The 24214-nt window shown below is 37.1% G+C and overlaps 1 protein-coding gene across 2 annotated transcripts in view; it reads left to right on the top strand.

The window, feature by feature from the left end:
• Positions 1-23838, top strand: part of NF2 (NF2, moesin-ezrin-radixin like (MERLIN) tumor suppressor) — a 47573-nt gene extending 23735 nt beyond the window's left edge. Inside the window, exons 12-18 of one of the 2 annotated variants that reach the window (XM_072415289.1) lie at positions 3125-3247; positions 3364-3581; positions 3922-4027; positions 6473-6606; positions 9218-9365; positions 9852-9898; positions 21747-23838. In XM_072415289.1, the coding sequence (XP_072271390.1) occupies positions 3125-3247; positions 3364-3581; positions 3922-4027; positions 6473-6606; positions 9218-9365; positions 9852-9875 (753 nt within the window). In that variant the 3' untranslated portion in view covers positions 9876-9898; positions 21747-23838. The remainder of the gene's footprint in view (positions 1-3124; positions 3248-3363; positions 3582-3921; positions 4028-6472; positions 6607-9217; positions 9366-9851; positions 9899-21746) is intronic. The other variant, XM_072415288.1, reaches the window with a different exon arrangement.
• The last annotated feature ends 376 nt before the right edge of the window (positions 23839-24214 follow it).

Here is a 24214-nt window from a genome sequence, read left to right as displayed (position 1 = left end):
AATGCTTATATTTGTAAACTGGGGATCACAGCCCTGATATCACATACAAATAGATGACAGCCTTATAGAAGATTAGGGACAATATGTTGATATTATTTGTGGCAGAGGACAACAGGTAGGTCTCTGTCGTACTTTAATGTATAACTGTAGGGCTGTTTTAAATATGCAGGTAGCAGAAAGACTGATTAACAAAATTACAAGTTTTATGATACCTTAGACTTTAAAAGTTATTTGTAGGCAATAGTGCGTTAGCTAAGACAGTCAATTTTATTCTTGTTCTTTCCCTAGAGGCACCATTAGGTTGAAAATATAATTTCTATTCAATCTTACAGGCTTATCCTGCACTGGCTGAAGTGGCTGATACTTAAAATAGGTGTTGTATATTGCTGCTTTTTAAAAGAAAAGTGTGTGTACAACCTGATATTATTCAAGATAACCAGTTATATTTTCTGACTTTAGTTCATCTTATAGCTGCCCTTCTCGTTTTTGACTTCAGTTGCGTCTAAAGCTGCAGGCGCACGTGTGAATTTTATTGACATTATTATAGAAGAACATGCTGTAGCAACAACGAAAAGGGTTTTTGTGCTAGCAAGACTGCCAAACTAAAAATCCATTGAGAGAAAAATACATCCAGAAATTATATATTGTAAAGTAGGCTGAATAAGCTGTAAAAAGAATAGAATGGCCATAGCCTAATCTATTCTTTAATCTGTCTTTTTACCCAAGAGGAACCCCTAAAATCATTTCAAGGTTTGGGGAACCCTTCTAAAACAAATACATTGGATGTCACTGGTGGTTGTTGCCCCTTACGTAAGTTGTCAGATAGAATGTTCCCCTCACAGGGATGATCAGAATACTACTCTTAAAGAGAGCTAAGATCATCTCTAGTGTCATATTGTTGGCTCCAATGGTATTATTTAAAGAACTATGCAGGCACCAGCAAATGGAAGTCACCCATTTACAACTCCAATGGAAATCCCGGTTGAGAATGGCTGGTAGACTAGAGGCAAATGAAGGTGAGTAACCTCCTCCCAACCCTCCTGATTCATCACGCATGCCAGATGTTACTCTGCATGCTTTCCTTTACTGATCCTTTTATTAGATCTAAGGGGCAAGTCTATCTACTGAAAGTATTATTTAATCACTTAAGTAAGAAAACATTGACAGTAGAGCAAATTCTGCTGAACTCCTTAATGTGCACACTCTAAATTGGTAAATAAAAAGATTTTATTTCCAGATAAAATTCCTTGAGATGTGTGGGTTTAAGGCAGGCGGCCAAAGATGCCCAAGTCGTTTTATGTAGAATGGATCAGAGCAAGAATTTTTTTTTGCTTAGCTAGCAGAGTCCGCTTCGGATACCCTACGTGGATCTGCAATTGTTCGCTAATCTGCCTTCCTATTTGCTTGTAGTTGGGCTGTCTTTTTGTGAATTTGATGTGATTCCTTATCTAGGACTTCATCACCAAGAAAAATGGAAAGCTTCAGCAGAACTAATAAAGCCTACTTCAAAAATATATCTTCAAACATATTGCAAACACAAACATCATAGTAAGATTTATTTACCATGAAAAAGACATTTCCGGAGGAAAACATCTTTACTCCAGCATTTCAAGGCTTCCAAAGAAGCATACGTTAACTAATTTTCATTCTTCAACCGAAAACTTTTTAATAGGAACAACTTGAAAATCTCTTTGCAAATTAATGAAAAGAAAAGGACCTAGTTGTGACCCTTCCTTAATGTGGAAGATGAAACTGTAATACACAACGCGTGTATGATCAATGTCATCATTTACTTTTAATTAGAGGTTTTTAAAGATGATAGTTTTCTTTGGATCTTTGTGCTGTGTTATGACCTTCAAGAGCAAAGCGCAAGCGCCTAGCTATAACATTGTTATACTCAGCAGTTTACACTCATTAGGGCTATACCTTCTGGCATGGGGTTTTGGGTTTGAAATTCTCTAAGATATAATTGAAGTTTATACACATTGTCTGCTTACAGAAACCTGTGTATATGAAGATCTCTGAAACCCCTATGCCATGGTGATAAAAACCTTTTAATTTTTTTTTGGATACATATTGGGCCTGATTTATTAAAGCTCTCAAAGACCAGAGAAGGTAGACTTTCGTGGAAGAACCTGGGAAATATAGCAAACCTGGAACGGATCTGTTCCAATACTAATAGCAAATTATTTTTAAGAAATCCATTCCAGGTTTGCTGGATCATCCATGTCCTCCCATGATCGTCTATTTGCTCCAGTCTTGGAGAACTGAAAAAAAAAATAAATGAAAAAATATATAGTATTATGCTTTAGGTAAAACAATAAGATATCATAACCGTTTCTTGGAAGTCTCTAATTCGCTGAATACATTATTGCTGTTATATTTTCTACATGTGTTGGGCTTATTCATTTTGCAATGGACCCTAATTATGATATTTTACTTAATATTGACCTCTGTAGGATGAACCATCCCATGGCTTCATTTATCTGTTGAAGATTCTATCTAGGCAAGGGATGGGCAAACTTTTTCAATCAGGGGCCACAATCTGACATAAAATTTGACAGAGGGGCCAGGCTGATTGGAGAGTGGGCAGGGTTATGCCATCATGACGCCACTGAACTTGAAGTCATGATGGCATAACCCCGCCCACTCCTTTTGCAGATCTGAGTCTGCGATGGGAGAGTGGGGGGGTTGTGTGCAGTGACACAGCCCGCCCACCTCCACGATACAAAGAGGGGACGTGTTCCGCAGCTCTGGCCGGTGCGCCCCCCAGCTTGGGGTCCTCTGATCCTGCTCGGGATGGCACCGGCCGGAGCCGCGGAGCACACAAAGGACCAGAGAAACAACCTTATTGGACTGTATACGGCCTGCGGCCCGTAGTTTGCCCATGCCTGTTCTAGCCAGAGTTCTCAATTACACTCTTTACCCTTGCCTTGACGTATTCCATTTATTATATTTTCCTTAATGCAGAATATGTGATGAATCCAAGTCACTGTGGTTAAGTGAACCAAAGTAATGAGTTCAGTTCTTGAGCCTTGTTGTGATTATGAATAAAAATGTTAACTTCATCTTCTTTAGTCTCTCAAACTCTGTTATTCTGAAACAAGTTTTTAATTCCCTGCAGATGGAACGCCAGAGGCTGGCACGTGAAAAGCAGTTGAGAGAAGAGGCCGAGAGGGCACGCGATGAGCTGGAAAGAAGATTGTTGCAGCTGAAGGAAGAAGCACAAATGGCCAATGATGCTCTGGTGAGACATTTCTAGATGAGCGCATATTAATGCATTGTCCTAAAGTTATATATCAGATCAGACTCATGAGTCATCATACCTCAGCAAAAGATTGAATTGCTTTTATTTCCATCTAGATGAGGTCTGAAGAAACAGCAGACTTGCTAGCAGAAAAGGCTCAAATCACAGAGGAAGAAGCTAAACTGCTTGCCCAGAAAGCTGCGGAGGCTGAGCAGGAGATGCAAAGGATTAAAGCAACAGCTATTCGGAGTGAAGAGGAAAAGAGACTCATGGAACAGAAAGTGCTAGAGACTGAAATGTTGGCTCTTAAGATGGCAGAGGAGTCTGAAAGAAGGTAGGCTTATATTCTTATGAGGCAATGGGCATAGATATTGTCTATATTTTACCCAGATATGTTCTTCTGTTCACATAACAAGGAATGGGGAATAAAGTACAAAAGATTATAAAATGGTAGCATAACCAGATATGTTTTCATTCTTGTTTTAGCCTATATGTTCATTTCTATGTTGGACTGGTTCTGACCTATTTGTTTTTATAATATATAGTTTAGCGTAACTTTCATAAACAAATGCCATTGTGTAGAATGTTTTGAGTGTTAAACGCCTGTTGAAATCTTTAAACAGGCAATTCCCACTTTGCACATAATAATTTTATTACTTTTATCTGTGTCTAAGAGCAAAGGAAGCCGAACAGTTGAAACAAGATTTACAAGAAGCCCGGGAATCTGAGCGCAGAGCCAAACAAAAGCTATTGGAAATCACTAACAAAGCAGCATATGCGGTAAATAAGGCATTTAACTTTATTTGCTGTAGGATACTCAAATTTTTTTTTATTGATTTGTATTAACGCAAACCTATCAGAATTGTGTATACCTGCACAAAAATAATTTTTGGTGAAAAAAAAATAAATTTTTGGTAAAAAAAAAAAAAAAAAAGCAGCAGTTATTTGTGAAATCAGGTTAGCTCCAAACAAGTGATTGTGCCTAGACATAGGGCCTGATTTATTAACACTCCTGAAGGATGGAGAGAATACACTTTCATCAGTGAAGCTGGGTGATCCAGCAAATCTAGAATGGATTTGCTATTTGTTAGCAAATGTTTTCAATTCTGGACCAGATCCAGGTTTCGTGGATCACCCAGCTTCACCGATGAAAATGTATTCTCTCCAGCCTTGGAGAGCTTTAATAAATCTGGGCCATAGTCTTAGTGCCTCTTGTAGGTAGTAGGAATCATTGCCCCAGTCTTTATCCTTCCTGCTGGCTCAGACTTTTAGTGAAGTAAGAAGCAACTGCAGGCAGGTAGAGTTACTCTCTACCCAAAACATAAAAATCAAAGCCTACATAATGGATGATTTATGTGAACCTGTTATTCTCGGACCTTTATCTTTGGTTAGTATGAAAATGTTGTCCTTGGATAATGCCCTAATAAAGATAGCATTGACCTTCTGGGGAGAAAGGAGGATAAAGACTTAACACGTTTCTTAGTCTGCAGGAACATAAATAAATGTCTTATGCTGATAAAAATCCTTTAATTCCATATGCATTTGCATACTTATGTTTATTTCTCTGTTATTTTAATGGGGACTGATACATATGACAAGGAATGTGCAGCTTGACTATTTTATAATGTTTAGTTTACAATGCTAATGTCTTAAAATCCATTTCAACTTGTGGATGCATAGCCTAACAACCACAGTAGGGTAATGATGCATGCACACTTTTCCAGTGCTACTGAACCTAATTAATGCTTAAACCCATTTTCTTTTCTAATATATATACTTGGTAATTCAAACAACATTACTGGACGTTGTAAAGTATCTCTAAACCAAATCCGTGGTTGTCTTGGTAACTGTTCACTTGGGCATTTGTAAAGGTTGCCAGCTGCTGAATTTTTAGAGTGTTACCTGTACAATGCCTCAGTAGTACCCAAAAAAGCCCCTTTCACCTGCTGGAGACACCGGGATTAATAACTGAGATCAGTGCCTATAGTGGTGTTTTGCATGGTCTTCATTTTACTACATATTGTGGTCAGATGGATATAAAACATCATACTGGTAAAATCCTTTAAATTATTCCCAAGTTTTCTGTTTCTGCAAGATTTGCAGTCTCTCTTATTATAGTGTGTGTATATGTATGTATGTATGTATGTGTGTATGTGTATATATATATATATATATATATATATATATATATATATATAATAAAAAAAACATTAGGTGCTTTTGTTGACAGTGTAACCTTTAGATTTGTATAGATAGCTTTCATTTGAGATAACTCAGAACTCATTGAGCAGTTTTTATCAGCTGGTGACTTTTGTTTGACCTGCTTCAAGCGAGTTTTATAGGAATTAAAAACCTGCTTGATGTAAACATAACCCTATTAACACAGGCCCTATGCAGTTCCACAAATGTAAGAAAATAGTTGTCGAATATATAAACAACAATTTGAATATAACGCATGCATTTTTGCACGTGGCAATTGTAGCAGCTTTGCTTAAATCATATAAAATTAAGCTTTGCAGATGAAGCTTAAACAATAGCATAAACCAAAGACAAAGAGAGAATGGAGGAACTTTCTCAGCAGCCATTACCAAGAATACTGAACAACTTTTCAGTGAACATTTCCATTTTCCTTGGAACACCAACAAAAAGTAATTTTGTGAGATATATAACAATCACATGATCTATATCTTTAAAGCCAACTTTCTATTTGCTTGGTAACTTATTTGGCCACACATCCAATTTGTTGTACATCATATTATCTTTAAGTCCGGAAATATTGTTCATGGCCAACAGTTGAAAACAAACTTCCTAAATAGTTTTCAATGCATTTCGTGGCAAGTTTGTGCACTTCATCAGGAAAATGGAGACAATAACTATATTACAGGTTGCATCACATAAAGAACTAAAAGACAAAAAAAACTTAAGGACTTAATCATGCTAAAGCATTACCCAAGGATCTAGAAGCATTTCATATGAATCAGAAGCTGGATGGTGAGGGTATGTAATTGTGATTGACATGTGTTGTCATGTCAGTCACATTTACACTTAACACTAAGGCCTGGACTAGTTTAAGTCTGTGTTTGCCCTAGTGGTGTCACAATCAGAGTGCTAAAGGTCACGGAGTCAGACAGTAGGCAGTAGTATTTTTTTTGTTCTGCTCTTGTCATTGTTTTCTCCATTTCTAAAACTTGCAATTTCTCTAATCGTAAATCATTATTTTTTCAGCAAGCAGCAGGTACCAGCAGTAGCTCGGTGCCCCCTGTTGATGTGCCAAGCTTCAGCCTGCTCAGTGACAGTATGCCCTACGATTTCAAGGACACCGATATGAAACGCCTGTCCATGGAAATAGAGAAAGAAAAGTAAGATGCAGGGTGGGGATTGTGTGCTGCATATCCAATACTTCAGCTGACATTTCTAAATTTACTTCACGTTCAGTGTATGCTGTCAGTTGTGCAAATGTCAAGTAGTGGTGTGGTATATACAGAACACACTGAAGGTGTGCAGAAGTTTTTAGTAATTGGTTTGCACCCATGGGTATTATTGCATGACTGGCCATACCCCTATCTATACAAGAGAAGAATAGTAGCTGATTTGTATGCAGATTGAGGTGAGGCCATAAATGATATTGCAAAGGGAAATGCATGCAAATATGGATGATTTATACCTATTAATAGCTTACCAAGAAGACACCTTATCCCTGTGTTTGGCATAAATCCTTTATTTTGTAAAATAATGACTTATTTTGTGCCACGTACACTCTTCAGTGTTATCACTAAGGTTGAATAATTCCTATGATCGGTCTGACTCTTACCTTACACAAAGGCTTGGAAATTAGTTATTTTGCATGCCAAATAGCCGAGATATGGCTAGAGACTTGATTTAAAAGGTGTCCTCGGGCTTCTTACATTGATGCTTTAGCAAATTGAATTGAAGAAACTTGCATAAAGCAGTTGTACATCCAATTGTGCTGCTAAACAAATGCTGGTATTTGAGTTTGGAACAACTTGTAGAGTATTATGTTTCCATTCAATATAAAGATTTTATAGAGTATATGTATGGTTAGTCAATAATTTAGGTTCATTGTATCCCTGTAAACCATCAGTTTTGTCCCTTGGGGTTACACTGATGCCTACTGGAGAATTTAACACTAGTAAAACAAAAACTTTAACCTAGCCCAAGATAACTCCTTATGCTACCTATATACATACTTTTTGTTTTTTTGCTGGGTATCGAATGTGTGGGTGAATTAGTGTTAGTCTTAAGACTTCTATTGGGTTCCCACTTTTGACTGCTGTTAGAATCCCTCTACCTTTCTTGTTTCATTGAAACAATGACGTGTTCTGCCTATTATTGGCCAGTTGGAAAAAGTGCACAGCTGTCATGATAGAATGATAGAAATCCTATATTGAATCGAATATAGCAGTGGTTGCCAACCTTTTTTGACCCCACGGACCACTAAATTTACCGGCTCCAAACGGCACATGCGCGGGTAGCCGGGTGTCACTCAAAGGGGAATAATCTTCTCCCATAGTGATGTCATGATGCCAGAACCTGCCCACTCTGCCATGCAGGTACCAATCCCCTGAGTCTGTGATCTGTCGGGGGACATGGTCTGCAGCTCTGGCAGGTGCGTTCCCCCAGTTGGGTCCTTCTCCTGACCCCTCTCGTGGCTGCACTGGCCAGAGTCACGGACCACAAAAATTTTCTTGCAGACCACCGTTTGGCGACCGTTGGCGTATAGGAACGATTTGAGGTTGCATTGACAGGAATAAGTTATACCACCCCTTTGTGTTATCGCTCAAGGTGTGTTTTGTCATATTTTCATTCTTCATGTTAGAACTTGACCCCCAGACTGATCTTCATGATCAGACTTGACAAACTACCTGCTGGAGAATTTGTTCAACTCAATTTGTTTTCATGGTGAGGGTATTGAGTGGACTATATGTGACCTTCCATTTGCTTTGAATATCAAATTGTTTAGTAGAATTTCCTGTTTTTAAATTATTGTTTGGTAACAGGTCTAGACATGCACACCCCTATAGGAGAAACCTCGCTATGTGCAGACCTTTCCAATAGGTGGACAAAACCTACCTGTTTCTGGGCTGCCTCACTTGAGCTTTTGGGTACCTGTTCTCTGTCAGGACTGGCATCTCCAGGGGCATAAACTTCATTAACACTATCTGTCTTATTACTTTGTAAGGAAAAAAATGTATACCTACACTCACACTAATCAGCCAATAAAACCACCCACCTAATATAAATGATGCACAAATATTCAGTCAGCCAAAGAATGTAAAAGAAAACCCAATGCATCAGACCATACCACCATTTTTCATTGCTTCATGTGCCCATTGTAGTCACGTTTGGTGGAGGACAAGGATCATTGTGGCCACTCTGACTGGTCTGTGGCTACTCAGCAAACTGTGATTATGTGCCCTGACACCTTTCTTTCATGACCAGCTGTAGGTTTTTAAATTTTTTAATTTATATGGATTTAGACCAGATATGCTAGTTTATCCCCACCAATGTGCATCATTGAACCTTGGGTCCCATGACCCCTATCAATGAGTAATTGGTTTTTTTCCCTTGGACCATTTTTGCTTCCAGACTAAGCAATGATTGTTTACTTGCTGTCTAATATATCCCACCTCATTGCAGGTATACGTGTAAGGATTAGAAAGACATATATATATATATATATATATATATATATATATATATATATATATATATATATACATACATACATGTGTATAAAATCTTTCTACAAATGTCTGAACAAAATTAGCTTTTTACTGCAGGTGGTGTAAGGTTTGATAAATAAAAATCTTAACATCACATAAGAGGATAATTGGTAATGTTTTGCTTGATTGAAAAAACAGATTATGAATGGAATATAGTGCCATCCTCGTTATTGATATGTTGTTTCATTATGTTTGATTGCTTACATACATACTTGTTTTTCCTCAGGGTAGAGTACATGGAAAAGAGCCGCCACCTGCAAGAACAGCTGAATGAGCTGAAAACGGAAATAGAATCCCTTAAGTTAAAGGAACGTGAGAGCGCAATGGATATAATGCACGAGAATGCAGGAAGCAAACAAAATACAATCAAAAAGGTGAGACATAAAGTGATTATAACAGCCAGCGATAACTTGGAGTAAAAGCAAATTGTTTCTCTTGGTCAATTAGATCAGTATAATACATTTGAATCTCTTGGTGGCCTCAAACTCTGGCCTGGCTTTGGCAAAACAATTAAATGTTTCATGACTAAAGGTTGCTGAGTGTTGGCAGGTGAGACTGTATGCAAATCTAACAGTAAAAGATTTTGTACTATAGTAAGAGTGTGTCATGTTCAGAAAAAAAAAGCTAAATAAAAAAAATGAAACTTGTCTATCTTCTTTAATAACATCCAGTTTGCTTTAGAGATAAACCCTGGGCCTTTATGCCAAATCCATCACAAGCTTAGTAAGGAGGAGAGATGAATATTGCTATGCAACAAAACTTTTTGCTCACTGTATGTGACAGCCATGGTGCTGTGAGCCAGTCTCCTATAATGATGTTCGCTGTTCACATGCTTTGGCATTTTTCTTTTTTCCTGTCAGGGGAGGAGAGCTGTCTGCATCTGAGCGTGACCCATAGTGTGTGCCAGGTATTGTGTATGTGTGTGTGTGTGTACTGTCAATAACATCTTTGTAACACTAACTGTTGTTACATGAGTCCATATTTCTTCCAGCACGGAAGGCTAAGTAGAATATCAAAAGCAACAGTTCTGAGCAGTACTGCTTTACTTCAAGTGTGTTTATTCCGCTTTTCACATTAACCACATCGGCTCTGTATATCCCTTATATGCAAGAACAGATTTAAATTTCTACCATGGGCCTAATTATTTGACAGTGACTAAATAATCACTCAATAAAACATACATTATTGTTTTAAGAACAAGCTATGGTTTATTTTGACAGTATTGTTTTGTAAAACTTATTTGATTATGGAGAAGAAAGTTGCATGTTTGTTTTGAGCAGTGTTCTCGTTCTCATTTCATTATTTGTCATATCATTCATATGACTTAGAAAAGTACTACAGTAAAAGCATTTGTTGCATTTTTTTATTGACACCTGCAGACTATTTTATTATAGTTCATATTATTGTATAATATAAACTATATATATAGCTATTATATATCAACTAGCGTTTTTACACACTGATTGGCTTGCAAGTGCCTGTTACACCACCAATCAGAAAGTTTCTTCCAGAAGCATGCACAATATTGGAACACACAGTCATGTGCACTGTGCACTTTGAGTCCACTGTATTGTATACACTTTACTAAGAGTAAAGTAAAATCTCAGGTGACATGAATATACTGTATCAGAACCAATAAGTGGTTAACATTCTATTCACTAAATTGGGGTTCATATGAAAACCTCTCAGTCAAAAAATATGTATAAATGGGAAAGTAACCCGTGGTACTTAACTGCATGGACACAGATCCTCGGGAAAAACCCTTACTCCAAATTCTGCAATGCTGTCCTGCCTTGTGCGTGTTCCGGTTACATTCGTTTAAAATGAGTTATCTGTGATGATCCAGCTCTGTGCAGTTGCCTCTGCTTGTCTTTGTTTTCAGGATACTAAAGAGAACATCATATTCCTACAACAAGTATTACAACTAAGGCAGGTTTTAGAATTACAGTAGAAACTCATGGCACTCATGTCCATGGCAGGCTTTACCAAAACAAAATCAGAAGTACAGGCTGAAAAACCTCCCCACCATCTCCCTATGACCCACATAAAGCATATATTCGATATAAATAAACCAACATTTTTTAGAAAACGAATAAATGTTTATACCCGGGCATGTAACAAATCTTGCCATCAGGGGCAAGAAACATAAGTTTGTTACACATATACCATGAGGGCACATCGCCATCTACTGGTGGCCAACAACCAAAAGATCATGTAAGATCAAGTGAAACATCATAACTATTAGTTATTAGTTAAATATTTTTATGCTTAACATTACATCCTGAGAAAATTGTTTCACACATTTTAAAATGCACATTTTAGGCCACAAAAAAAAAACATTTTAAATTACTAAAACATATATTTTCTCAATCGGCCTTTCCTAATCTTTTAACCCCCTGAGGAACCCTTAAAACAACGATCAGTGGGGAATCCCTGCTATAATCAATAGAAAAATGCTATTTGCATTGGTTGCCAGTGGGTCAGAATGCCACCTTTTACAGAGAGCTTAAAAAGGCCCTTGGTTTCATGTGAATGGTCCAAGTTGTGTTGGGCACAGAACTATGCAGCTCCATCTTATGGAAAGTAAATCAGCCACAGCTTAAGTAACCTTTGGCAACAACTGGAGGACCCTTGGTTGTGAATGGCTATTCCAAATACTACAAACCGGTGGAATAAAATAGTTGTAACTGCCTATGTCTCTAAATACTGTTGATCAAACTCTGTATGGCATTTCCACCCATATACAGCATCAGCCAAAAATGAGTGTTGTATCATTCTCCGTGATTGTTCACCACCCATTATTCTTGGTGAAACATGTGTCCATTCCCATACCCATGTATATGAAATGTGTTTCCAATATCTGCTGATGTTCAAAACATCTGCTTAATGCTGCCACTTTTTTACTCCAAGTAAATGCAGTTACACTGACCTTTTTATTCTTCACAACCTTTAAGTCTATCAGGTGTGGGTTGGTCTTTTGGTCACAATATTTATTAGGTGACAAACCATTTTACTCTAGTACAACTGTTCATACATCAGCATCTAACAGATGCTTCCAAAGAATTGGTAGATGTTTCTAGGATTCTTTTGCTCATGTACAGTAGAAACGTGTCTAACAAGCAAAAAAAAAAAAAAACACCAGTTACAAAGGATTTTATTTTGCCTGTAACAACATACATTCGGTCATTCATTTATATAGTATTCAAATGTAGATAAACTTGATAAAGGAGTTCCTACAACCTGCCAAAATAGCCCCAAAAATGATTGAGGCTCCTCAATGTTTTTGTATGGTGTTCTTTTCTTGAGTTACAAGCCTAATTTTTTTTTTTTGTCGACATAGAACTAATGTGACTTGTCAATACATATTTTCAGCAAACTTCAGTCATTTGTTTTAATGTTTTCTTTCATCACTGGAGCCCTCCTGGGTCTTCTTCTATTGAGCCCACTGTCACTCAAAACCAATGGCGTGATCAGACACTGATGGACCTTGACCTTGGAGATCAGATTGTATCATTTAAAAGTCATTTAAAAGCATCTTTGTTGAATGAAGCAGTACATATTTTGCTTTACTCAATATGCTGTCAAATGCATGTGGGTATACAATATACAACTGCTTTTCATTTTATCATTTTTCAGGAGGCATAAAACACTTTTTATAGTGAGCTGTAAGGGTACCTATAAATGCTGCCCACATTTGTACACTGTCATGCAAGGCCTAGATTGTATGATAAGAGTATGCTCAGACTACAGGTGTATGAAAGGGGGGGTCAAAACTATTTGGAAACAAAAAATATTTAATTGGAGCCAATGGGTCTGTTTGGGTATTCTTTATTTGCAAGCCGTCTTTACCAAGTGTTTTTACATCTTAACAAGTGGTTTCAATTGACAAAAACGTGAAAGAAAATGGAACCGTCTGCTGGGCTTTTACAGCCCTTTGCAAATGCCTGAAAAATCCCAGCAGTGCCAGCCTGTTACGATGCCAAGCACCCAGTTTTGGACAGGGAAGGTAAATACCATGGCAAAATACTGCTAGTCTGAACATGACCTAACTGTAAACGTTGAATTTCATTATTATGGTATTTTGAGAGGTTTTAGGAATAACTTTGCACTGGACTGATTGATACTTTCGGCTGAGGAATGACACCTATGCAGAGGTTATCTACTGTTGTCATACTTCTTTTATCATCTGCCTTTTTTAAATCTTTGCTCTCTGCAAAATCTATCATGCTTCTTGGTTTTCTTTTACTTGGCCCTTTTGGCACCTACTTCTTATCTGCAGTGAGAAGTGCTGTTGCTTATCATTAACATTAACTGCATTTCTTTTGTTCATGTTCTCTTGGTGAAGCCCGTCCTCCGTATTGTCATCACTGTTTTTTGCTTGTTATTTTTCTGTGCTCTCCTGCAGTGCTCATATTCATTTTTCATAGTCTACTTTTTATTAGTGTGAATATTGCTCAGTTCGTTCTTACCCACTAAACCGTCTGCTGTGCTGACACTGCTGTCTTTTACTCAGTATAAGATTTCCTTGCACCATTAAACCTTCTGTTATCAGTCCTTTTCTTGCTTTCCCTGCAGTGTCTTCTCTGGTCACTATCTTTTGTCACAGTACTGTAAATGAAAGCTTCTTATTTGTACTGCTTGGATTCTGCCATACCTGGTTACCCAGATACTGCTACATTTCTATCTTAATTCCTTCTGGGGCCTCCGACTATATTTTCTCTTACTGTTCCGCTAACATTCAGTACCACTTCTTGTGCTGCTGTTCATCTCCCAGTAATAAATCAGCAGTGCTATATGGTCCATACGCTGGATGCATATACACCAATGCTTTTGTCGTTTTGTAATAATTAGCTTTTAGCTTGATTTTTCTAACACTAGTTGTAAAATTAAGAAAGCTACTCAATTGTGTCGGGCAGGGTCACATTTCATTTTCTGTAGCTTCTTTTGAATACTAGATTTTTATTTCCAAATGATTACTTTATTTTTCCTATGCAGAGTGTTCAAACTGTGCTTGTTTTTTTTCATATTTTATGCTTTTTGTTGGGCTCATTACATACCATGTGACTCTATAGGTATGTGGGTTTGTAGAACATTATTCGTTTCAGTTTCGTACAGTTGGTTTGTAATGTTCAATGGATTCCACAAACAGGTATTAGGAACTGCATTACAAAGCAATGAGCACCCCCTCCCCTCGTTTACAGGGCTTTCCTCTCTGCCACAGCCCCCATCCCGCCGCCGCCGCCTCCTCTTCTCACACACGAGGTGTTCCATGTTTCAGGGGAAGCCAGCCGCCCAGCATCAGTCTTAATTGGATGCGAGAGCCGAGCTGGGCGACAGAGAGAATGGGGGCAGCCGGAGGCGCCCCTGGGGAATCCCCCTCCCTTCGCCTTCTTTCCCTGCACACATTGCAATGTGCACCAGAGCAGAAACGCTGTGTTCCTAGTGTGTGCTCCAGCTGCCTGTATAACCACTTAGAATCCTTAACACATTTCCATCACATAGGCCTAGGCCTGCAAGCCGGGAATCATCTGAAATATGTATCATGTCTATTTGGCCATTTAAATATTTATTTTTTGACTCGTTTATAATGTAGTACAGTCAATGTGTGATACAACTGGTTAACGACTTCTCGTGATGTCTTAGTAGCACAGATCGGGGTATCTCTGTGATAGGATGTAAATGTTACATTCTGTAATACATGAAAAAGTCAATAACCTTAATGAGAAGTGCATGTTTCAGGGAAGAAAGAGCTGAATGTAGTAGTAGTATGGGTTATGATGTGTGACCAATTCCCTTGTAGCAGTATATTACTAAGTGTTGTGGTTCCTACATTTGGTTATATCTAGTGGCATGGGGGTATTTTTCAACATGGGCTTTTTTTCCTTGAGCAGCTATACAGTGTATTACAGAATGGCTGGTATGAGAAAATGGGGCAGCTTTAAATCCACATTGTAGTAATTCAATAAATAGAAAAACAAGTTTAGGTTTATGCAGTCCAAGGTGTATGCAAAAACTTCTTATCTTGATTTTTCCAGATTCTGATGTTTCAGATGAATATCCAGGTTAGATGTTTCAAATTAAATGTTTGAGGGCATCAACTAAAATATAGGATTGGCTTTAGAGCATCTCAGTAAACAGTCACCATATATAATCCAATGAATATTTTTTTAACAGGGGTTATCTGTTCAGACCATTTTTAGTGGCTGTCACTTCAGCTGTTCATTTCCTAAAATTCTTTATTAGTATTTTATACTCAGTGGAGGTCATGTGGCTAATCTCTCCGAGTAATGGAAATCTGATCCTGCTGTAGCATTTTTGCTTGGTTAAATTATAGCAAATTGTTTTCTAGAACATTTCTGCCCCATCATACAGCTATCACTATACCTATTTGTTCATAATGAGCATTGAGGTGGCAGATATAATATGGGTTATGTCATCTGTTTTATCTAGCATGCTTCCAAAGGATTAGAGATTATCTACATGCTTCCTGACAAGTGAGAGATGAGAATTGGTTATTGATTGCTAGTTTTTGTTGTGCAGTCCACACAGATTTCTACATTGTAGGCTTTTACCCATATGTAATTTTATCACAATATGTCCCGTCACTATTATAAATCATGCACCGGTATTTTGTATTTTCTCAATCCCTAAAACATCTTCTCCGGTTAGTCATTCACAGGAAGAGAAATGGCATTACAATACTAAGTCTGTGCTATTCTCATTTATGTTATAGTATGGTTGATGGGTATCACATGTGCACCAGACTGAGCCAGAATTGGCAAATTACACATATTTCAGCACCGAGTATTAATTTTGACTTCATTTAATAAAGTGCTGGAAATGAGAACTGTCTGTGTTGCCCAACAGCAACTGGTTAAATTCTTTCTTTTGTACCATCTGTCCTTTTTCAGTGTTATATGGAATCTAGCTGTTTGTTCTGAGGAACGTCGGACTGGTATTTCAGACACTGTTATCAGATATGTACTTGCTTTGTTCTAGTTAATTGTTCTAGTTTAAAATCATTCTGAAAATCTAAAACATTATGTTTCCAGATGGTCCAATAAAGAACATCAAACTGTTTCTTCTGAATGTTTATTCTTTTAGATTAATTTTGTAGCCACAAAGAGAAGAGAAATATTTAGAGAAAATCTGTGTTCACACATTTGTCAACAGATTATCCTAATGGATTGTTTAAACCAACATTTCGTAACCCTTGAAGTCTTAGGCTAGGTACACACATGCAATGGTTCTTGTTCAAAAATTGGCTCAGGGCTGATATCAGGCGAGAATCTGGCGTGTGTACAGTGATTGTCCATCGTTCAAACGACTGACCTGGCGGATCCATAGACAACGAGCGTTCGTAATGCAAGTGAAAGGAACAAAGCGTGTGCCACTCACTCGTTCTTCCCCCTGTCTTCTCTATAGAGCAGAACCTTGCTTAGTGCAGTTGTTTGTTGTTGGAAAAGATTGTGAAAGATCCTTTCCAACGACAATTATTGCACGTGTGTACTTAGCCTTAGACGCTTAAGGTCTCTGGAAACCTGTGCCAATTACTATATCTACTGCTCTTAACAGATTAGTTCTATCTAATAATAAACAAATAAGCGTCATGGTAAAGGGTCAATACCCAGAGTATAGGTAATGCAGATCAAATATTAATAGTGCTCTGTAAAGAAACCAGTGGAAAATGCCCCTTCCAAATCGTGTTCAACCGAGAAATGTTCCCCTTACATTGGCGTCAGTGGGGACATGTCTCCAACCATTGGTGGTCAGTAGGGAAATGCCTCCTTAACCCAGGAAGATTAATCGGATATTTTCCAGTTTTTGAAGAAATAAAACCGTATACAATTTTTTTTCCACTATAATATATATACTAGAGCGTTTTACTTTCTTTGTGTACTGTGTGTGCCATTAGAAATACTTTTTTAGACTGCTAGCACAGTAAATTTCCAGTAGCCGTGTAATGAAGGTCATTGAGGGGATTCTCAATTTGTTTTATCTGAAATGCACGAAGATTAATTGAGGTCAAGTAAGGCATTGGTAAATGGACAGTGTATGCGGGCCTGCCAGCTGTCAGTTTCTGTGGGTAACCTCTCCTTGTAGAATCTATAGCTTGGTCAAACTGCATCAATCATTTTCAGCCAAGCAACTTTCAGGATCAGATGATTTCCCAAGCATTCGCGAGTCAACATAGTGCTTTTGTGGCAAATGCAGGCAGCACTGTTAAATAAAGGACATTGATTTTAAAATAGATTAAGCGCCCACCTTTAAACCAGTGAAACATAGGTAAAACAAATCTGAGTGTACTGAATACTTGTCAATTGCAAAAATCGATTAAAATCAATCGTAATTATCATCATAATACCAATTGAAAAAAAAAACCTTGGGAGAACATCACACACTGAATGCCTAGCACAGCAGTAACAAGTAGTGAGGACTCGCAATGGTGGACTACGGTACATATGGTTTTTCCCTGTATGGTTACTGCTGCGCTCTCAAAATAGCTTTTAAGAAAACATAATATTAATTTTTGCTGGCTCTTGGAAAATCTTTGACAATTATCACAAGCGTTTTTACCCTAGAGCATGAAATTTCCTCATTGAGTTACAATGATTACAATACTTAACTGCATTAGTAAGATACTACACCAGATTTTTAACAATTTTTTTTTTAAGAAGTACTTAGGTGGCCTCCTTTCTAAGTCTTGCGGTGTTAATGGGGTTGTGTTTCATTGTATTGCAGATAAACTGTACTAAAATGAGATGTCCCTATTAATATTATACAGTATTTATATAGCGCCATCATATTACGCAGCGCTGTACAAAGTTCATAGTCGTGTCACTAACTGTCCCTCAAAGGAGCTCACAATCTAATGTCCCTACTATAGTCATATGTGGTTAATGTAGTCTAAGGTCAATTTTTAGGAGGAAGCCAATTAACTTAACTGCATGTTTTTGGGATGTGGGAGGAAACCAGAGTACCCGGAGGAAACCCACACAGACACGGGGAGAACCTGCAAACTCCATGCAGATAGTGTCCTGGGTGGGATTCGAACCTAGGACCTAGCTCTGCAAAGGCTGGAGTGCTAACCCCTGAGCCACCGTGCTGCCCATGTGCTGCCTATTATTGAAGACATCATGATAAAGGTGTTACATTTTAATAATTTGTGACTCAAAGCAAATGTATCTTTGCGTTTTTATTTTATGATAGATATTTGGAAATGTTTTTGGCTTTGTTTATCCTTATTGTCCTGAGTTTGTTAGACTTTAGTGTTGTCTGCACCATAGCATAAATAAATAATTTTCAGCACCTTGATAGTATTGACACATTGATGTGTGCGTTCCTCTGAGCTAAAGCAAATTTACTGCATGTACATTTGGAACGTAAATGCTACAGTCCATGACTAGAAAAACAAAATGCACAAACAGCAAGAAAGAGACACAGATCATTTGAGCTAAATTGATCTGTCTTCACAAGTTCTCAGACTGATACTAAATCATAAGATAATATGTATGTTGCCTCTGGTTAAGAAGTAGTGGAATACAAGATCCCCTCCAGCTCTTTTTACCAGAATTTTGACACTATCATATTTTGTTGTGCTTTTACTTTTACAATTTTAAACAGGTAAAATTTAACAGGTTTCTTCTTTCCATTAATGTTTTATTCTCTTGCAGAATGTGTTTTTAAACTGGAAATTTTCCTTGCTCAGACCCAACTTCGTTATATATCACATCTCTCAATTTTTGGATCTAATTTCTGTCTCTGCTGGCCAAACTTCTCTTGACAAACATCCCTTTATAACATTTTATGTAGTCGGGGAGGAGCAAGGAGGTGGGTTCCTAGAGTTGCTAGAGGTTCCATGAGCCATGAGCACCCAGAGTCTCTCTGAACACTGACACCAATGATCTAAAAGCTTCCCAATCTTTCCACTGACCAACCATGTAAGATGTAAATGTATTATGAACATGGCATATTATAAACATTATCAGGGTTCCTGAAGACCTGGACATTAATAACAAGCCTTGAGAAAGGCTGCTGTGGAGTATCACTTGAATGACCTAACAGTAACGTAGAGGTGCTGTCATCACAGGAAGTTATACCTCCACACTATATAAGAAACTTAAAAAAAAAACATAGACCTTATACATTATAACCATACCACAATATTTGTTACAACAATAAACCCTCTTCTTTCTACAGTGTGAAGAGTCCTTGCATTGACAACAATGGCACCACTGATAAATACAGTATTAAGTTTTTGTAATCGGTTCATTGGTGACACATCCATTTTCAAATTAGTTTTTTTTTAAATTGGGTAAATGTAGTATATTGTATAGAGCAAATCATATTTAGCTTTCAAGCCTGCAGGTGGCAAGAGTGAGTTTGGTACTTTAGGGTTTTCAACTGCTGATTAACTGTAAGTCTGAGAATAGCTGGATCTGGAGGTACAAACACACACAAAGCTGAATGAGTCATCTGAATGATGACTCAATGATGGACCCTCCTCCCCTGGAGTCTAAATGTTCAGTCTGCACAAGATGCACTGTGCAAACCAAAGCATGCAAGCCCCCTGAGTTACACGGAGTTTTTGCAGAATGAGAATCAAAATTACCAAAAAATGTTTAAAACATTTGTCAACCATATTTTTTTCTTTAAAATTGACACTTTGAATTGCTACATACACAGACAAATTGTATATATGTACCATTTTATTTACAAAAGGATTTATTGTTTCATCCTCCATTCTTGTAATACAGAAGGTACTGCTTCTTAGTTTTACTATATTATATCTGGTGGTAGTTTCCGGGGTGTTAAAAAGGGGTCACTTATCTGAGATGGAATAAGGAGGTCCTCTATCTGGCTGTGTAGTAAATTCTGTTATTCTGTATCTGTTAATACCAGTGTTATTAACATTATATAACACATGACATGATAGGTATGTACAGCATCCCTCATTTTACCAGATTAGCTCAAAGGTTTTTTTTGGATAGTTAAAAGTAGGAAAAGATTAGTATCCTTGTCAGGTTTTCACTGATCTACAGACCTCCATTAGAAAGAATTCTCCTCTAACCATTCAGGTGGTAGTTGTTGTACCAAACCATGACAAAGGCAGCAAAATTCCACCCTGCCACTGTCTACAATACCCCCCCCCCCTCTCCTGATAGTCCCCCCAAAAGCATTGTGTTTGAATGATAAAGAATGTACAGAACAATGATATACTGTAATATGTGCTTCTTCCTTCCTATAATTCCCCTTACCACTTCTTTGGGGATGCCGTGTCAAAATCTAAGGGATCCTAAATAGCTTTAAAATCTTTGGTTCTAAACTTTTCCCACTCTTTCCAAAACTTAAAGAAATATGTATATTTTTGTCTGTGCTTACACTTTAATCAACGTCTGATTCCAAACCTGTGTTCTCAGATGTGCTCAGTTGTCAGTGTTACTATAGTTCTTTTACAATAAATATTTTGCTTTCCCCTGCATCAGGACAATTGAACAAAAATTCCATATTATGGTGATGGCTGTAGGGGGTCTACAGCCAAAATGTCTTACTAGGAAGATATGAGAAGACTGTGGATGAATTTGCCTGATTTTTGCCTAATCATTTCCTCTTACATCTAGCACTGTTAAATTCTTTGTTTGTCGCATGATGGTATTACTTGTTTCCATAACAATGCTTTCTCCTGCAAGTCTGTGTTTGTATTGTATTTGGCAATTGTACGTGTATTTAAGTCATCCTGAATATGTTTTCCACCAAATTGATAATCCATAACGTTTAAAGATTGATTATTTTGTTGTGCGCTATTTTTGTGCTGAAAGCAGATTTCCTGACATAATTCCTAGCTTAGTTGAATCTGATGCAAAGCCTTATGAATAAATAAATTTCCAGTTGTTTTTGCAGCAATACCAATAAAAACTTCGCTGTCCCAGAGAAACATTTTATATTCCATACAAATAGGAATGGGCTTGGGATGCAACAAATTGTTGTGATAGTTGACAGTGCCAGCGTTCTAGATAAATGAGTGTGTGTGTGTGTGTGTTTGTGTGTTTGTCAAATGCTTACATAATTTTTGTTTGCCTATGACAGTGTTTAAAATTCATGGTAAAAGCACAGGTAACTTTTACAGACCCTGAACAAGTGTTATATCAAAATTCGCTGAACAACCCCCCCTTTCCTGATAATAAAGGGAAATGTGTAAATAATATAGCTGTTTGCACAATTAACACTAACCCTAAAATGTGCTATAATATAGCTATGAGAAGATCCAGAGGACTAGAACCAGCACGCTTTAGTCCAGTGGGATAGGACTAGCAAAGGCTTGCATGGAACTGTAGAAATACTTACACTGCCACAGCAAATCGATTTTAAAATTCCTAACATCCACATTCCTACAGTCTGTCTCCTCAGTAAACATGGATACCATGATAACTTAACTATGTATATTTATTGTATTTTAAATTAAATTTGTCAAAGTAAAATGACACCTCTATTTAATACCCTATAGGCTGTGATTATTGGCCAAATATATATATATATATATATATATATATATATATATATATATATATATATATATATATATATAGCCTGGAAGGAGCTTTTATTGGGGAAGTTCTTGTTCACCTACAAAATCCATATGCACTAATACTAAATTAGCTTCCATTCCTGTGTGCAGATTTTTTGTTTTTGTTTTAGTGTTTAAAGTTGGCCTCCATTTCTTTAATATTCTATTAATGCTGTTTCTTTCCCTGCAGCTCACATTGCAGAGCACACAGTGCAGAGTGGCCTTCTTTGAAGAACTGTAATCCGTTACCTGTCACTTGTAGGCATCCCAACTCTCTATGGACATCAAGCGAGGGTCACAAACACAATGTGGACACATCAATACAACTGTGATAAGGGACAGCTATGAATATGGTTGAACTGCCTTTTTTTTTATCGTCTTTATTCAAGCTTGTGCTGTGTTCCTTTTGCCATATGCAAACTATTATCGCTCGGAGGAATAATGTGAACTGATAAATACAATGTTTTTACTTGTAATACCTGCTTTGTGTGATAGTAGAAGAACAGATGAAGGATGGAATTTTTTATGGCACCTGCAAAACTATACACAACACTTTTTTTTGTACATAGAAAAAAAAGAATGATCTTCGAAAGTGCCAATGCAGACAATCCTTTTGCAACACTTGGATAAGACTAGTTGAGACATGGTAAGACAGTCAGACATCACCGCAAAAGTTAACAACGTTTGGTGGCTGTTTGTAGGCACCCTTTTATGACACGTACAAGATCCACATGGCTGTTCTAAAACTCCCTCATCAACACTGCTTAATTTAGTAAATATGTAGTGCTGGACCCACCATATATAAGTGTTACAGCTGCTGGCATCACTACATAGGAACCTAATGATGGTTACAGTCATCACCTTCTGCATTTTGGAAAATGCAGGTCTAAATGTTTTTTGCAGGGGAAAGTTTTTGTAATGTATAATATGTTTACAGAATTTCACCTTCTGTTCACCTTGTTTCTGCTTCTTTAGCAAGAAAATATTTCCTTAAATGGATTCAATACACCAAAGGTCTTATTAGCTCTGTGGTTCAGAAGGTGTCCCTGAAAAAAAAGAAATTGCGAGTTTACAGCTGTTGAGTTGGAATCCTTTTTTTAGGTTCTTTCTCCTCACCCTGCAATCTGCACATTATTTTGACACTACATAAAGCAGTTATGAAAGGATGGATGTCAGGCAACACAGATACATTTGGACTTTAAAATGAGAGATGTACCAGTGAAACAAAAAACTACAATTTTAAGCTGACATTTTATGTCCTATGATAAAGATCAGGTTTGAGACTCTTGGTTCATTAAAAAAATGGTCTTATTTTTATTTATTTAATAGACAATCAATAAGTGTGGTATTATCAATATAATATGTATGATGTAGAATTTTGGTAATTTTTTTTCCATAGTAAAAATGATAGATTTGTGATTACGGTTGACCAACATTAATTTAGTTTTTTGCAGTAGTGTAGTGCACCTTGGACATTTGGCCATCAATAACCTCCCATCACAATTAAGATATCTTCTGCTTTCCAAAAATAAAAGTTTACACCATTGTCTTCACTGGTGACCTCCCAACTGGAGTTAAGAGGACCTAACTGGCACCTCTAGGCATGGCTGCACGTACCAAGTGCCTTCCTTTTTTCACTAACCAAAAAACTAAATTAATAGTATAGTTCTCATTTAAATATGTCCGCTACTATGTCTTCTTCTATGCACATATTCCTAACTTGGTTATCTAGGCCTTGAAAACATTCTTGGTTTTGATGCACAATTATGGATTTTCTGTACACATAACTTAAGTTTACATAAACTGTTAATGTATTTCTATATTTGGTTTTACAATGTGTTTCTAGTTCCTGGACCAAGTGATCAGTTTAAAGAGCTGTAGTTGACCCTCAGTACCTGTTACCTTTCATTTTGTCTCGGCTGTAACTATCGATTCTTTTTATTTGCAAACTCCTGTTTATACAGCTTCATCTTTAGCTTTTACACACTTGGCATGAGAAGCATTTTCTAAATCTGTGACATTGCAAGCGAGGTGGGGGACTGAGGAGAGAAAGGAGGGAGTTGTTTGAAGAGGATGCTGCCATGAAAATTGTACTGACCTAATTCAGTTTTGTGCTGATGGATTTTAAAAATAAGACTGCAGTATTTTTATATGTATATTTTATATATATCCCGTCTTCCTTCCAGTCTTAAGGTTATTGGACTGTGTTGGGAGTGTTTTCAGTATTGTTTTGTTAAAACAAAAAAGTGTTGGTTTTAATAAAAAAAAAAAAATGAAAAACCTGTGTTTGGTTTGAAAAACTGATTTATACAAATTGATGTGTATTTTTCCACTGTGTGCAGATAAGACCACAGGAAGCTTTGGGCATAAGATCTGCGAGATTTGAAGAGTTAGCCCAAGAAAATGTTCAACCAGTGATCTATAGAAACTGCTGTTTATATGAAAAACAAATTTGGTTTCTGAATAGATCAACACATCAGAATAATTACATTCCTCCACTGATACGTTTATATTGTAATACTGAAATAGATATCTGGATTTATTAGTAATAAAAATAATCATTATTTAAGGTATTGGAACCACTAACCTGTAATATAGGCTTTGTTAAAGGACCACTTGCAAGTTAATATGTTAGAAGTTAAAATGTAATATGACAAA

This window comes from Pyxicephalus adspersus, chromosome 6 (assembly GCF_032062135.1).
Source record: "Pyxicephalus adspersus chromosome 6, UCB_Pads_2.0, whole genome shotgun sequence".
NCBI classification, from domain to species: Eukaryota; Metazoa; Chordata; class Amphibia; order Anura; family Pyxicephalidae; genus Pyxicephalus; species Pyxicephalus adspersus.
The sequence above is the reverse complement of the archived record's forward strand: the minus strand, read 5'-3'. Positions and strand labels throughout refer to the sequence as shown.